This window comes from Lepisosteus platostomus, chromosome 1 (genome assembly GCF_059453375.1).
Source record: "Lepisosteus platostomus isolate fLepPlt1 chromosome 1, fLepPlt1.hap1, whole genome shotgun sequence".
NCBI classification, from domain to species: domain Eukaryota; kingdom Metazoa; phylum Chordata; class Actinopteri; order Semionotiformes; family Lepisosteidae; genus Lepisosteus; species Lepisosteus platostomus.
Window position 1 is genome coordinate 31,786,826 of NC_142611.1, and position 13,972 is coordinate 31,800,797.

General features: G+C 36.8%; 1 protein-coding gene across 4 annotated transcripts in view; it reads right to left on the reverse strand.

Moving 5' to 3' along the window:
- Positions 1-13,972, reverse strand: part of nek1 (NIMA-related kinase 1) — a 108,846-nt gene that overhangs the window by 12,067 nt on the left and 82,807 nt on the right. For all 4 annotated transcript variants that reach the window (XM_088627818.1, XM_088627828.1, XM_088627837.1 and 1 more), the window contains 5 exons: positions 11,042-11,268; positions 8,092-8,240; positions 7,401-7,624; positions 4,783-4,916; positions 4,122-4,254 (listed from right to left, as the gene is read on the reverse strand). In XM_088627818.1, the coding sequence (XP_088483944.1) occupies positions 4,122-4,254; positions 4,783-4,916; positions 7,401-7,624; positions 8,092-8,240; positions 11,042-11,268 (867 nt within the window). The remainder of the gene's footprint in view (positions 1-4,121; positions 4,255-4,782; positions 4,917-7,400; positions 7,625-8,091; positions 8,241-11,041; positions 11,269-13,972) is intronic.

The following is a 13,972-nucleotide window of genomic DNA, read 5'->3' on the forward strand; positions in this document are numbered from 1 at the left end:
TAAAAGAGAAGAGAGAAAACGCAAGCCTTCTTCAGGTGTGAGGGTTTCTGCTCAGAATGAAACGCTAAAATGTAATGTAGACTCTGAATGGGTTCAATTATGATTTGGGCTTGATTGAGGTCGCTGCCTTTAATCTAAAATCCTGCTTGAATCCTTCTAAACTATAAATCAGACACAAGAAGAGAAGAGGCTCTGGTGAAATTTCTTTTTTTCTTGGAAAAATTTCTTACCCACTGCAATCCGGGCACAGAAGGATTAAAAAAAGTCAGACAGGCAGGGGGGAGAGTGAGTTCTAAATAAAGAGGTATCCAGGTAACAGTGAAACGGGCACACAGTCTGGGGAGATCGCCAGTTTTCCATGTAAATAGTTCCCCAGTTCCGCATCCCTTGGTGTTACTCTCTCTTTTCTCTCTCGCTCTCTCTCGGGCTGGCGGGCTTGTCTTGTGTCTTTCTCTCGTCCGGGCACGGGAGTGCTGCTGAAAGGTGTTGACGGAAACACCTCGATCGTCAGCTCGAAAGATTTCAGTGCTTTGTGTATATTCTAATGGCAGTGGGGCCAGGCTGTGTGGGAACAGGTTTGGTTGAAATTGCATTGGGGATTTATGTTCTTCACACCTGAAACATATTCATAAAACATTATTATTAATAATAATGATGATAATGATAATCGGCCAATGAAAGCTCTGTTGCCCTTCACATGAATGCCTGAAACATTTTACCGAACCCAGGATTTTACACTATATTCCCCATTATAAAACGGCTAATTCTGGTCCTGAAGTCTGATTGCCTGACATACATTCGAAGAAGTCCTATATTTTCTAATATAGGCACATCCCGGAATTTTGACTTCACTGTGTGATGAAGAAATTGTAAAGACTACTTCTTAGCGTAGATAAAACTTGGATTCCCATGTACAGTATCTTATACACATCTTTTTCTGTTGTCTTTCTTGATCTCTGTTGATCCTTGTGATATTTTGAGTTCTCGTTGAATGAAAAAAGTGTCGCAGTTTAAATCATTTTCATTGTTAGAAACTATGAAACGCTCTGTTAAAAGCAAGGGAGTTTTAATGTCTGTTATAGTAAAAGAAAATGCCAAAGGGATTGAACAGTTTTTCAGTGCTTGTACAATGGATGGAAATGTTCAATAAAATGTGCTAAAGAAATAAACAAAAAAAGTTATTTATTCTTTTATCATATTGGCTAGCTAATGTCCTCTCTTTGCTAGTTACTTGTGGCATTGTTTCTGCGTTGCGTAGCAACGAGGGACTATATTCTCAGGCAGAGGAACGTAAACAGCTTAATTTTCATGTTAAAGACATTTTTTTAAATTAAAATTCATTCTATACAGCAGTTGCATATTTAGGGACCATATTATAAAACTTTGATGCTTAAAATGTTTAGTGAAAAATGGAAGTGTGAATTTTTTCATTAAACTACCAAAACCAGCCATATACAGTACAGTTTACATACAGTAATATGTTTATGTTCCTAAATTAATATCGTTTCTGACCTTCAGATGCATTATGCTCCTCTTCTTTTTATGCTCAGCTACTAAAAATTCCCTTTAGTTGTAAAATTCCATATAAATATTAAATACTAAGCAGGTTAAAACATGCACAGTAAAGACATTAAATTATTAAATCTTTCCACGACCAACCAACGCACCACGAGTGCCCTTGTCGGTCATTTTGGCCATCTAATCACGTACTGCAGTATGACGCGTTATGATGCATTATGACGTAGGGAAATGCCTGCGGTACACGTTTGTACCGCCCACTTTGAATGGCTGCATCTGTAGATCAATTAACTGTAGTGTGATTTATACTGTATAACTATACTGTGTATATATTATGATACTCTATGGTTTTAAAGCCACTACAATACAATATGTGAAACATTTTTATAATCAAATTTAGACATTGCTGAAATTTGCATTAAGGCAAAATATATATATTATCTAAATGCAGAAGTAAACCTGAAGAAAGCAAATTGCGATCACAACAAGCCTCAGTATAATAATAACCCTTTTTTATATATATCAAATGGAGTCATTTTATTTTTGTAAAGAAAAACAATATTAATTTAAGATTTTACATAACGTAAAACAGTTTAAAACTGATAAAAGTCTGAACAGTATAAAACTTAAATTCTATAACTCGAAAAAGATTTTCCTTTAGCATTGACTTAATTAAAACCCTTCCATTTATATATACATATTTATAATACAGGTATTTATATAACGTTCTGGTACATCAAGCTTGTTTAAAATGTCTAGCCAAAAAATGTTTATGGAGTATATGTTTTTTAGGTATTGCAAATTATTTTAAACCAAAAAAAATGTAATATTAAAAAGTAGTATTTTGTCATAATACTTTGGTATGATAATCAACGGTAACATCTATTTCACTTAATTTAGCTTTCTTGATATTAAATAACTGATCCATAGATCTTGTCCAGCTACTGGTATATATCACCAAATGTTCAGAATATTTAACATTTTGTATTGTATTCCCACAATTGTGTATTTACTGCTAGTCAGACATTACCTTATTTCTCCCAATAACACACAAGAATGGGTATAGTTCTTTTGTCAATGAACTACCCAAAGCAAACAACATACTGTATAACAGTGTCAACAGAAGCCTCATGAATATACAGTAGCATAGTATTCGCTAGCCTGCAAAGGTACTGAATTCTTTACAAGCTCAATACACAATTCTACAAAGTTTGCATTAAAAAAATCAAGTCATCTGATTCCAGAAGTTTTCAAATGGGTTCAGTTTGGCAGAATGGGCAGACTAATCTATGTTAGTGACTTCCTGCAGATGAGCTCTGACCACGAGTACAATATGGAGTTGACTCAAAATAAGTAACATTATCATTAACCACAACAAATTGTTTTTTGCATACTGAATGTACCTGCCTGCCCACTGTCACAACATATCCTCCAAATGGTTGTCTCATAACCACCATGGCATCAGCTAAACGTTCACTATGGCAACAACTTTGTGTTTCTTTTCTTCTCTTTTCATCATGGAATAAACCTTTACTTGTTCCTTTGCAGCCTACGCATGCAGACCGTGCTACCTACTTGAATTTCAACCCACTTCTGCTGTGTCCCACTATGCCTTCTGTTAAATCTTTTTCTAGATCTTTGTTATTCCTTCCCCTCCTCCCTGGGCTACCTGCCCCCTTCTTTCACAAAAACGGCATTCTATCTCTTCACAGCGATCTGTTCCAAGTGAAGAAAGATACCAGATGTCAACTTTAAGTCCTCTCGGCATGAAGATTAGACTTCTAAGCAACAGGAGTTTATGGCAGGAAAGGGGGTTAACTGATAAGGATTCCAGATGCCAGCTAGAAAAACCCCTGGGGACTTAATCCCTGACCATTTGGCCAAAAGGCTGGAAACTGGCGAAACACTTGACCTCTCCCCTTTACCATAATAACGAATGACGTCAGAAGCAGCAAGGAAGGACTATATAAACCTAAAGTTTGTACCGGTACCTTGAACAATATTTCGGTTTTGTTGTTTCTTGCGGGAAACAAGACTTCGGCTTAATTGTTCCTTGCATGCAATAAACTCATCTGTTTAACTTCATCTCGGGATCCAGAACCTTATTCTTTCTGTTACAACACAAGACTAAGCTTTCTAACCACCTCTTCTTCCTTTAAGATTGGCATCGTTATAATATCATTCCTAAAGTATTTTGCCTGAAATTTAACACCTCATCCTGACATCTGAAGAAAGCTATACAGCTGAAATGTTTTGTTTCTTTTCTTCTCTTTTCAGCACAGAATAAACCTTTACTTGTTCCTTTGCATGCTGGCACAGCTACTAACTTGAACTTTGTCAAAAGTAATTTTGGAGAAAACCAAACTAATTTACAGCAACAAACAGATTTGAAAGCCCATTCGTATCTGTTACACAAGAATATGACCACTAAAGACAAAGTCAAGGTTGTCTTGTTATGAGGGGTGTTACCCTTGGTTACCCTTCCAGGCTGTCTCGCATGCAAGCCCTGTTGGTGGAAATATGTCAAGACAGAAAAATAAATTTTAAAGGTTTAAAATGAATTATCATATTTATAAATGAATTATAAAAACATTCAAACTCACCCTCCTGATAGGCTCCATCTGCCATAACAAGCTGAAGAATCTTGGGGTACAAGTGCTGGTGTTCACTTCCCAGAATATTAAGTATGATATCTGACCCAATATCAATATTCTCATCTTCATCTTCATGAATAGCCTAGCACACCAAATACAAAACACATTTTAAAAAATGTATTGGAATAAAATGGATTGTATTTCGCTGGGCTTTCTTTTAGTCATTTACAAAAATCTTGGGAACAAAATTTCAATTTATAACTTATGTTTTTTAAACTGGGTCCCTAACTTCCAATTACCTTTACATATGCACTATAATTACCAATGTGCATGTATGCCATCCTGTTTATTAAACTTACCTTATTATAATTCAAAGTGTCTTTTGTAAAAAATGTACTGTTAAGGATCATGACTCCAATAAACGTATATTTAAGAGGTTACAGTCAAGAACCATATCTGCATGCAAGTAGTAAAGAAACTAGTAGAGGCTAAATTCACACTGGAAAGTAAAATGAATAACAATAAACTAATGAAGACATCATAGCCAAAGTGGAAAAGTTCTTTATACTTTTTACTGTGGAACTAACCTCTACTTGTTCCTGAATATCTTTATTCACTGAATTGACTCCATAAAAAAGCCAATGAAGGAATTCTATTTCCTCCTACAGACCTTTATTTTATTATAGGCTTCAATGAAGTTCTCAAATCCCATATCCTGCTCCAAATGGAACCTCAGCTCTTCTAGGCGGCTGAATATACTATCCTGATCATCAGCATCACTTGTTGCTTCTTCATCTGTGATATCTAAAGGATCAGGAAAAAAAGTGTTTTGTTGTACAGTTTCATGTCAAGAAGTAATTGAAGATCAGACCAGTACATCTTAGGTCTTTTAACACTTCAAAATACAGCCAAACAATGCAACATGACACCAAAGTCAGGGGACATGAGTACAGAGGTGCATGGTGTGGATTTGTTTTGACTGGACATGGATCCTGATGTTCTGGTGTTTTTACTTTTCACATTTTACTGGATGTATATGAAGACTGATGATATACCAGATATGTAAAGAAGTGAAGATGTTTGCTTAGGAATATTTAGTACTCATAGTACACAGAACGTGTACATAAATTGGAGCTGTGGCAGTAAAAAAATGTCAAAAATGTCAAATGGTTATTTGTCCATAAATTTAACAAAGGTTAAAGAAAAGTTTCTGAATCCTGATGTGCAAAACTTTAGGTGTGTGTCTAGGCTAGTTCATGACTAAACAGCAAGGAAACAATTTAAACAATCACATTCTTTGCCTGAACATTGAGGTCTTAAATTATAGATATATTATAGTTGACGGGGACACTATACTGTAAACAAGCACCGTCCTTCAGATGAGACATAAATACGAGGTCCTGACTCTCTGTGGTCATTAAAAATCCCAGGGCGTTTCTCAAAATGAGTAGGGGTGCAACCCCGGCATCCTAGCCAAATTTCCCATTGGCCCTTACCAATCATGGCCTCCTAATAATCCCCATCTATGAATTGGCTTCATTACTCTGCTCTCCTTCCCACTGATAGCTGATGTGTAGTGAGTGTTCTGGCGCACTATGGCTGCTGTCGCATCATCTAGGTGGATGCTGCACATTAGTGGTGGTGGAGGGGAGTCCCCATTACCTGTAAAGCACTTTGAGTGGAGTGTCCAGAAAAGTGCTATATAAGTGTAAGCAATTATAGTTACTATTAAAAATAGTACCTAAACAAATAGTTGATAATAGACACCACAAATGAAACTGGGAGTTGAGTGTGTGCCCATTTCTGTTTGGGTGTGCCCTGTCATGTACTGGCATTCTGGTGTATATCCTGCCCTATACCTGTTGCTTGCTGAGACCCTGTGGATAAAGAATTTAGAAAATGGATGGATGATTGTTAGAATTCTGATGCAATTAATCTGAGTAAAAAGGTTGAGGGAATATGGAACGGGCTACCCAGCAATATTGTTAAAGCCACTCTTTGACAAAATGGCAATAAGAGATCCTTGGATCAATTAGCTACTAAAAGAGTCAAACTACCTAATCGCATTTGAAACATTGACTTTGGAATTAAAAAATACATGGCACATGTTTTTGAGCATAAGAAGTCTTCAAATTACAGTAGCAGCAATAATTCCCCAACATTACATTGCAAACATGCAGCTCCAGTATGTATATTTATGACACCTCATTTGGTCATGACATAACAGGGTTTTTAAAAATAGGCAGGCTCAGGAAAATAGACACAAAACGCAGTTGTAAGTCCTTCCATCTGCAACTACTTCTCTCTGGTCTTTGAACCCACTGTTCAAAGGCAAAGCCAGGAGTGACACTTGCACTGCACCCTTCCTTCATCTAGGCTGAGGGACTGTTGGACCCTTCAAGTCCTGCTCTTCAAGGGGGGGGGGGGGGGGGGGGAATGTGGCTGATCTAAAAAACTGGAGGCTTATAATGATGCTCTGCATGGACATCAAGATCACGTCCAAGTTACTGGACTGCAGAAACAATAAATTGTGATCAGATGAGCAGGGTGGAGGGGAGATCTGTAAGCTGGAACGTACCTCTCATTTTAGACACCATCGCCTAGGCCATTGACCTAAACATGCCCATGATAATGAGATGACACTCAGATGAGCACCCCAAAGGAATGGTCTTCAAGTCTGTCTGGGGAAGTAGGGGTTGTATGGGTTGACGAGTACATCACAAGAAACCTAATGTGCCAGGCAGTCGAGGAGGTGTGGAGAGACATAACGTATTTTCCCCTGAAACCCGAGTGCATCTTCTTCTGAAACCTCTGTTGGGACTACGGGACCCAGTCAGCTGCAAGTAACTGTACTTTTCAGGCTGTGGTTCCCTTCCAATGAGACACGTGATCCAGCGGTCAAACACTGGATCAAAAGCAGAAAAGCCACCAAGAACCCACACCCACACTGTCAAATGGACCCAGAGATAAGAGGCTGTGAGACAGTAATATCTGCAGAAATATGTCAAGTTTAAGTTTGTTTGCTGCACAGGTTGTGTTAACTTCTTTTCACTTAGAAAATCAACAAAACATATAATTTGGCCAGGGGTGCCCAACTTTTGCACAAAACTGTAGCTATGGCCTCAAATTGGTCCAGGCTGATGGTCTGTCCATGTAACACTTAAAATAAAGGGGGAAAGGTTTAAAAACTAAATATTTAAAACTGTTAGTAAGCAAATTTAAACTCTGACGGAGATCAGAGCTACTTTGTTAAAATGTTCTGAGTGGAAATGTGGTCTCATTTCTTACCAGAATGCCACTCTTCATTGAGTTCACTCTCAATGCTAGGGTGATTTTCTTCCCTGTCAAACCCATTAGCCAAAATCTCCACTCCATCCAATGCATCTTCAGAGGGGCTGGCATTTAATCCAACCTCATCCTCCTCGCTATATTCCTCACTGGGCTGCTCCTGCAGCAGTCTCTCCATGGAGGCCTGAAGTTCTTGGAGGTCTTCATATGTCTCCTCAAACATACTGAATTAAACATCAGAAACAATATCTTTTACTGGCAAGCTGTGCATCATTGCAGGAAAAACAACCTTACAAAACGTCTCAAAAAAGACAAACACAATGTAGGGAGACATACATTTTACTTGTTTATGTTTAATAACTAAATATTCATATATTAAACATGCAGTAACAAAAATAATATCAAATGAATTATTTAAAAATAAGTTTATTCTACTGAGAATATAGATTGGTAATAACAAGGATATTGAGCAAACTACACCCAGTCAGGAAAATGCAAGTTATTTACTCCCATTAGAGTGGTAAATAACTTGCAGTAAGTTATCAAATAATCAAAAGATCAATTATTCAAAAATGTTTATGCTAAAAACAACTATGCTGCCCATTTTAAGCTTACTATTGTATGTTAAATTTTTTTATATTTTTAAAAGACTTAAAAAGAAACAAAAAGGATAAAATGACATCATGCTCACGTGTCTTCAGAGTCTGAATGTCCTTCAGCTTTGATTGGTTCATCCTCAATGTCATCTATTTCAATATTGTCATCTGGAGCATCTGCATTGTTATTAACAAAAGTTCTAAAAAGCTTGCTAAGATCTGGCAGGGAGCATGTTCTCAGCATCTGAAAGTTAAACATTTAAAAGGAGCCTTCAAATACTTTGTGACAACTCTCTGGCTACTAATTTAAAACAATTTTATGAGAAAGCATTAAAATATCAACAGTGCTACATTTATCCATTATTCCATTACCCATTATTATCACCAAAGTTTACTGTATTACATTTTATAGCACAAAAAAAACAAACAGGCACAAACAGCAACCTATGGGCTTGGTAATAGATGTGTCCCAGTTCCTGGGTCCTGCGTTTGATTCCTGACTGAGACGCGTTCTGTATGCATATTCTTAATGGCTTTCTCTGGGTAGAATGAACTTTTTTCCTGTCGTCAATGATGGTCAAGAAGTTATTTACAAAAACAGCACCAGCCATGACAGGGTAGAATGCAACTGCAAAGCCAATTCAGACTTCCCTTGGTTTCTTGAATTATCATTGTATTACCTACCAGAAGGCAATTTGTACAGGAATTGGTTATATAATTACAACTTTCATTAAAACTGTTAATTCAAGTTATGAACAAGTCAAACACCCAAGCTTAGCCACTTATTTCTGGTAGAAGTTGTAACAATGCAGATGTGGGAGCACCCACGGCAAGTAACAGTAAAAGAGGGGGTGGAGGTACCTGTGTGAGGTAATAACAAAAAAGAGGCAGGAAAAACAAAAAAAGCTAAAAGAAAAATGTGCCACTGTGCACATGGGATCCAGCCTGGGAAAAAGAACCTGCTTAGCACAGCGGTAACCAGACTGGTCTTACCCTATTTAATGGGGTCCAGTCTGGGAGAGCAGGGAGCGCTAGGCCACAACAAAAATAAAAACTCAACCTGTGTACAAGGGTCAGCATGCCCCGGTGGAAATGCACAGCGGTAAAGGCAAAAAGAAAATAAAAATGAAGGAGAAACGACGGCCTTATGCTTGGTCATAATCCCCTCTGGGACTGTCACTGGAATGATCCTCCCCTTCTGGGGGTCTGCTCAATGTATCTTAAAGATCCCCCACAGCTACGGCTTGTCATTAATTAGCCAGAACAGCTGTGGTTGTGAAGGCAATGCACTAGCCTCAATCCGGGGCTCTAAATCCACAGTGAACAAACCCCCACGTAAAGCCACAAAGTATAACTGAGTATGGCTACCTTTTGCTGCACACTAACCAACCATCAATCTGCTGTGAATTTTTGGAACTTTGTTGGTACAGAAAATACAACATCATACACAGAGTGGTCATGAAAATAGCTTCTTTGGTTTAAAGTATCCATGCAAATCGTCTTTTTCTAGCATGAGTTTGAAGTTCCGAACATGTCTGACTGAAGAGCAGATGGATGACAACATCTGCGTTAATCTCTCAGATTATACTCCATATGACAACACAGGATAACTGCGTGTAGTGCCAAGTCACATTAAAATAAAGGTATGCAAACATTTTTAAAATATTAAATAATGTGTATTACTTCAATTGCTTGAGCTAAAAGGCTTGTGTACTCTTCTAAGAATATACAGAGGATACAAGTTTGGGATATTATTCATTACATTGAAGGAGCTCTCCAATGTACCGAAAAGAACAGAAGTCAAGGTTTCTTGTTCAACAAAAGGCAAAAATAAATGCACAACCATTTACATGCACAATATATCATTTGTCATGCTACAGGACTGAAAGGACAGTTAAATAGATTCTAGGATTAGTGATTACCTGTAAATTGTGCCTCAGGAATTTAATTAGGCAAAATCCTTAACTGATGAAACTGAAGCAACCAATTCTTTTTCATTTGTAATTATGTGATATTCAGGAGTTTTAGCTTGGAAACGGAAACTAAAACATTAGCAATACAGCATATAAATACTTACAGACAATGTCTAGGCTGGTGTGAGGGATTCTTACATTTTGTTTGTACAGGCCAAGCACAAAAAATAAATTAAAGATGGGGTCCAATGAGTCATTATTATGAGTGTACAACTACTATTTCAGATTTAATTTTGATAAGAATAAGTAATTAATTTTCAAGAAACTAGGAAGAAATAATGTATACGTACAGATAATAAACTGATCATTTTCTGGCACAACAGAGATTTTCCTCATTATCCCTAAAGGTTCCTTAATTCTTTGACATGCTCAGGAGAAAATTACAAGAAAATCTAACAAGACAGAACACCTGAACCAAGCTAAAGTACCCTCATAATTATTAAGAGCTATTAACTCTTTTAAACTGAACTATCATTGTTGCCATTTAAAGTTTTCCAGAACAAAAATATGTCTAACTTTAGGATACAAAGAATTTTGTCAATGAAGAATTCAGTTGTGAGGGAATAATAAATGGAAATAACAACACAAGAATTGAGTAGCATTTGCTGTTTTTAAAATGCCTCTCAGTATTAAATACTCATAAGAAATGTATGTGAAGGAAAAAAATAACATGTATAAAACAGAGCACAAATTAGAACATTCAGTTATGTAGTTAGGTACATTTGTAATGCCACACCTAAAGACTAAAATGGGTAGTTCATTCAGTATAAAATTTAATCCCTGAAAATTCAATCTTAAATATAAAAAAGATTGTCCTTTTTCCTCCCTTCTAATACTAACACAGCTATCACAGTAAAAGCCTAAAATAAAAATATGGCACCGTTTTTTTGAGAGGTCTAGGACTAAATGGTGGACAGTCACAAACTCTCGAAGGACAATACCGGCCCAGCTATGAAGCAAAGCATTCTGGAGGCTGCCTGTATCCCCACTTCGCATTAGAAAGCCAGAAGCATCAAATTACAATATGAACTAATTTTCACTTTTATGCAAATTCCTTGATGTAAAGTCTTACCTTGGGGTTATTGGCATCAAACAAACCTGTTGACAGTCCAATGAGAAGAGAGTCCTTGTCTTTGGATTTAATTGGTGAAACAGAGCGTGACCGAGATGTCACAGAATCCTCTTGTGATGATTGTGCAGACAGGATTGCCAGAGCTGTTGCCCTTCTGTGTGCTGGGGAAGCCACCTTCTGTAACAAGGGCTCCAATGCTGAGCTCTCCTCACAGATCTCCCTTTTGGCTATCAGTAGAAAAGACAAAGTTTCAGACACAGCACTAATTGTTCGAATCAAAACTAGGCTCATTCCCCGTCTAGTGTTTGCCCTGATTCTGACTTTGTACTGTATATGCTCGTGGATTACAATATACATAATACATAATTAAGCATAAACAAAAGGGTTGGCAAAGCTAGAACTTAAATCTTGTCTAGAATGTTAAGATTAGTGCATACATACAGATGCAGCCATTCAAAATTAGCCGGGTACGCTCATTTCCTGTCATACCGCGGTATACCATATGCAAATTAGATAATGTTAATAGTATCCAGAATCACCTTGTAAAACCGCCAGGTGGAGCTAATAAAGCTTAATCTCTCATGAACAGCATTTGAGTTGTCACCAGAAAACACCTGGTTTCGAATCCTGATCACTGCTGAGGGACAATCTGTATTCAATTAAGAATTTAAGTTGTATACGCTTTAGACTTTTGAATTTAAACTGTGTATTACAGCATGTTAATCATTATACATTAAAAAGTTGGTATATTTTATGAAAGCAAGATTGCTCAGTTGGACAAAAGTACACAACCTACCACCTTTATTATAAATATTTTAATTATGCAGAAATATTTTATGCATCAAAGTCTTTACCAAAGATATTCCTAATAGTATTAATATTGAATGACCTTGGACAAGCTGTAAAGTCAAAGTATTACCCTGGTCCACATTCTTTGTAACCATCTTTGTAAACGAAAATACTTTATTTTTTCATTGACAAAAAGTAACACCACAGCATTTCGTTGATCTGATCATGCATTCGTTTCCAATCATACAAAGTAAGTCTTGAGAATCTCCGATTCACCACGCCTTTCACGTGCTCATAAAATATATTAATCTAGGAACATAAACATATTACTGTATGTAAACTGTACTGTATATGGCTGGTCTTGGTAGTTTAAAGAAGAAATACACACCAGTATTCCATTTCTCCCTAACATTTTAAGCATCAAAGTCTTACATGTGGTTATTTCGGAAAAGTTTTTATCGGAGTAAACAAAAGCATACTTTTAGAATTTGATTAATAGGAAATATAATATGGAATTGCGAATCTAAAGAAATTAATAACGATATAATTATATTCAAGTACTGTTGCACAAACAGTAGTATAAGACTTTCCATTGATATGTGTACTTCTGTTTCACTGTTTAGTACATGTCGGCATCTGTGGCGTGATGGCTTAAGTGACTGACTTATAAGGCTGAGGTCAGGTGTTCAAATCCAGCTGTCGCCATGAGTTTTCTTTTAATAAACATTTCTTTGAAAAACTAAAATAGCAAACATTATTGGCATTATATTGACATTTTTAATATTTCTAAATATCACAACATGCTCGTACTGTTAGTACACAGTGGTACCACAGAATGTAGTGTGCACGTGCAAACCCACGTGAGCCCGAAAGCTCTACATTAATGTGGCACATTCGCCTGGCGCTGCAGCTGAAGTGCTGGCTGGCTGGTTGTACCGAATTTCACTCCACAAAGACTGAGTCTCTGTGCCTACATTGCTTGTAAACAAACCGGGTTCACAAGTCTTTTCTCACCCTCTACATTTACAAAATAGAATAGGCAAGCCTTTGAATGAAAGACAGTCCCCCTTCCCCCCATGGACAGACTGACAAATGTTTTCTTAGAAAAAGAGATTCACAACGCGAAGCTGTGTCAGTCTTCTGTGTAAAAAAATCAGTTTGAACATCATGTGTGTTGTTTTTAATAAGCTGCTGAGTAAAGAATAGGAATTTTCCTGCTGTCAGCAGTATTGTGTATATAGTTTTATGTACAGGCTGTGAAAAGTTTCACAAGTAGGTCTTTAAAATTAGGCTGGGCAAACTATTTTTTCAATTTTTAAAAAATAAATAAAAAATGAGATATAATGATGTGTTTTTGCTTAGACATTGCATGACTTTAAAAGCCATAAAAACAGGCTTCGATAGTTAATAACCACTTTTTATGTGCGAAAAACCGGTGATTTTTCTTCCTCATGATCAGCTTAGAATCTCTGTGTACACTGTAAGGTTTTTACTTCTTAATTAAACGTTTAAAATACACAAATTTCATAAAAGCAACACACGTTTCGAATAGAAAAAATCATTCTGTTGTCTTCCTGGTATGTAGAACAGATCAGCAGGTCTTTTTTTCCCCCCAATCAGAGGCTCTTAAAATAGCGTGCCAGCCACTGCATTCTGTCAGAGGGGGAAGCGGCACCAAGAGAGGGAGGAGACGCGGAGCTCAGTATTCCACAATGGCTGTTCTATCGAATGGCACCAATTGCATCTGCATTCATAACTAAGTGTGTAAAATTAAACAACGTAAATCATTTTCTTTGACTTCTAAAGTCCTTTAATTATCATCAAGTACAGGCTTCTCACCACTTAGACTACTTTTTGATACCATCATTAAAACAAAGCAGGAACTTATTGTACTTTCTAATGTCATTACACGTGGAAAGATTACAGATTTTAATCGTCTTTAGTTTTGTGGTGTATGCATAGATGAAACTTTTCTAAAATGTATAACAATTATTCTCGATTGTATTTCTGAATGCTATGTTACACTTAGTTCATTGTTTTAAATACATCTAATTAAGAAAGTTAGGTGTTAGCATAAACTATTAGTAATCAATAATAAATTTAGCACTGTAATAAATTGTTGCACTTTTCCCCACATCTTGT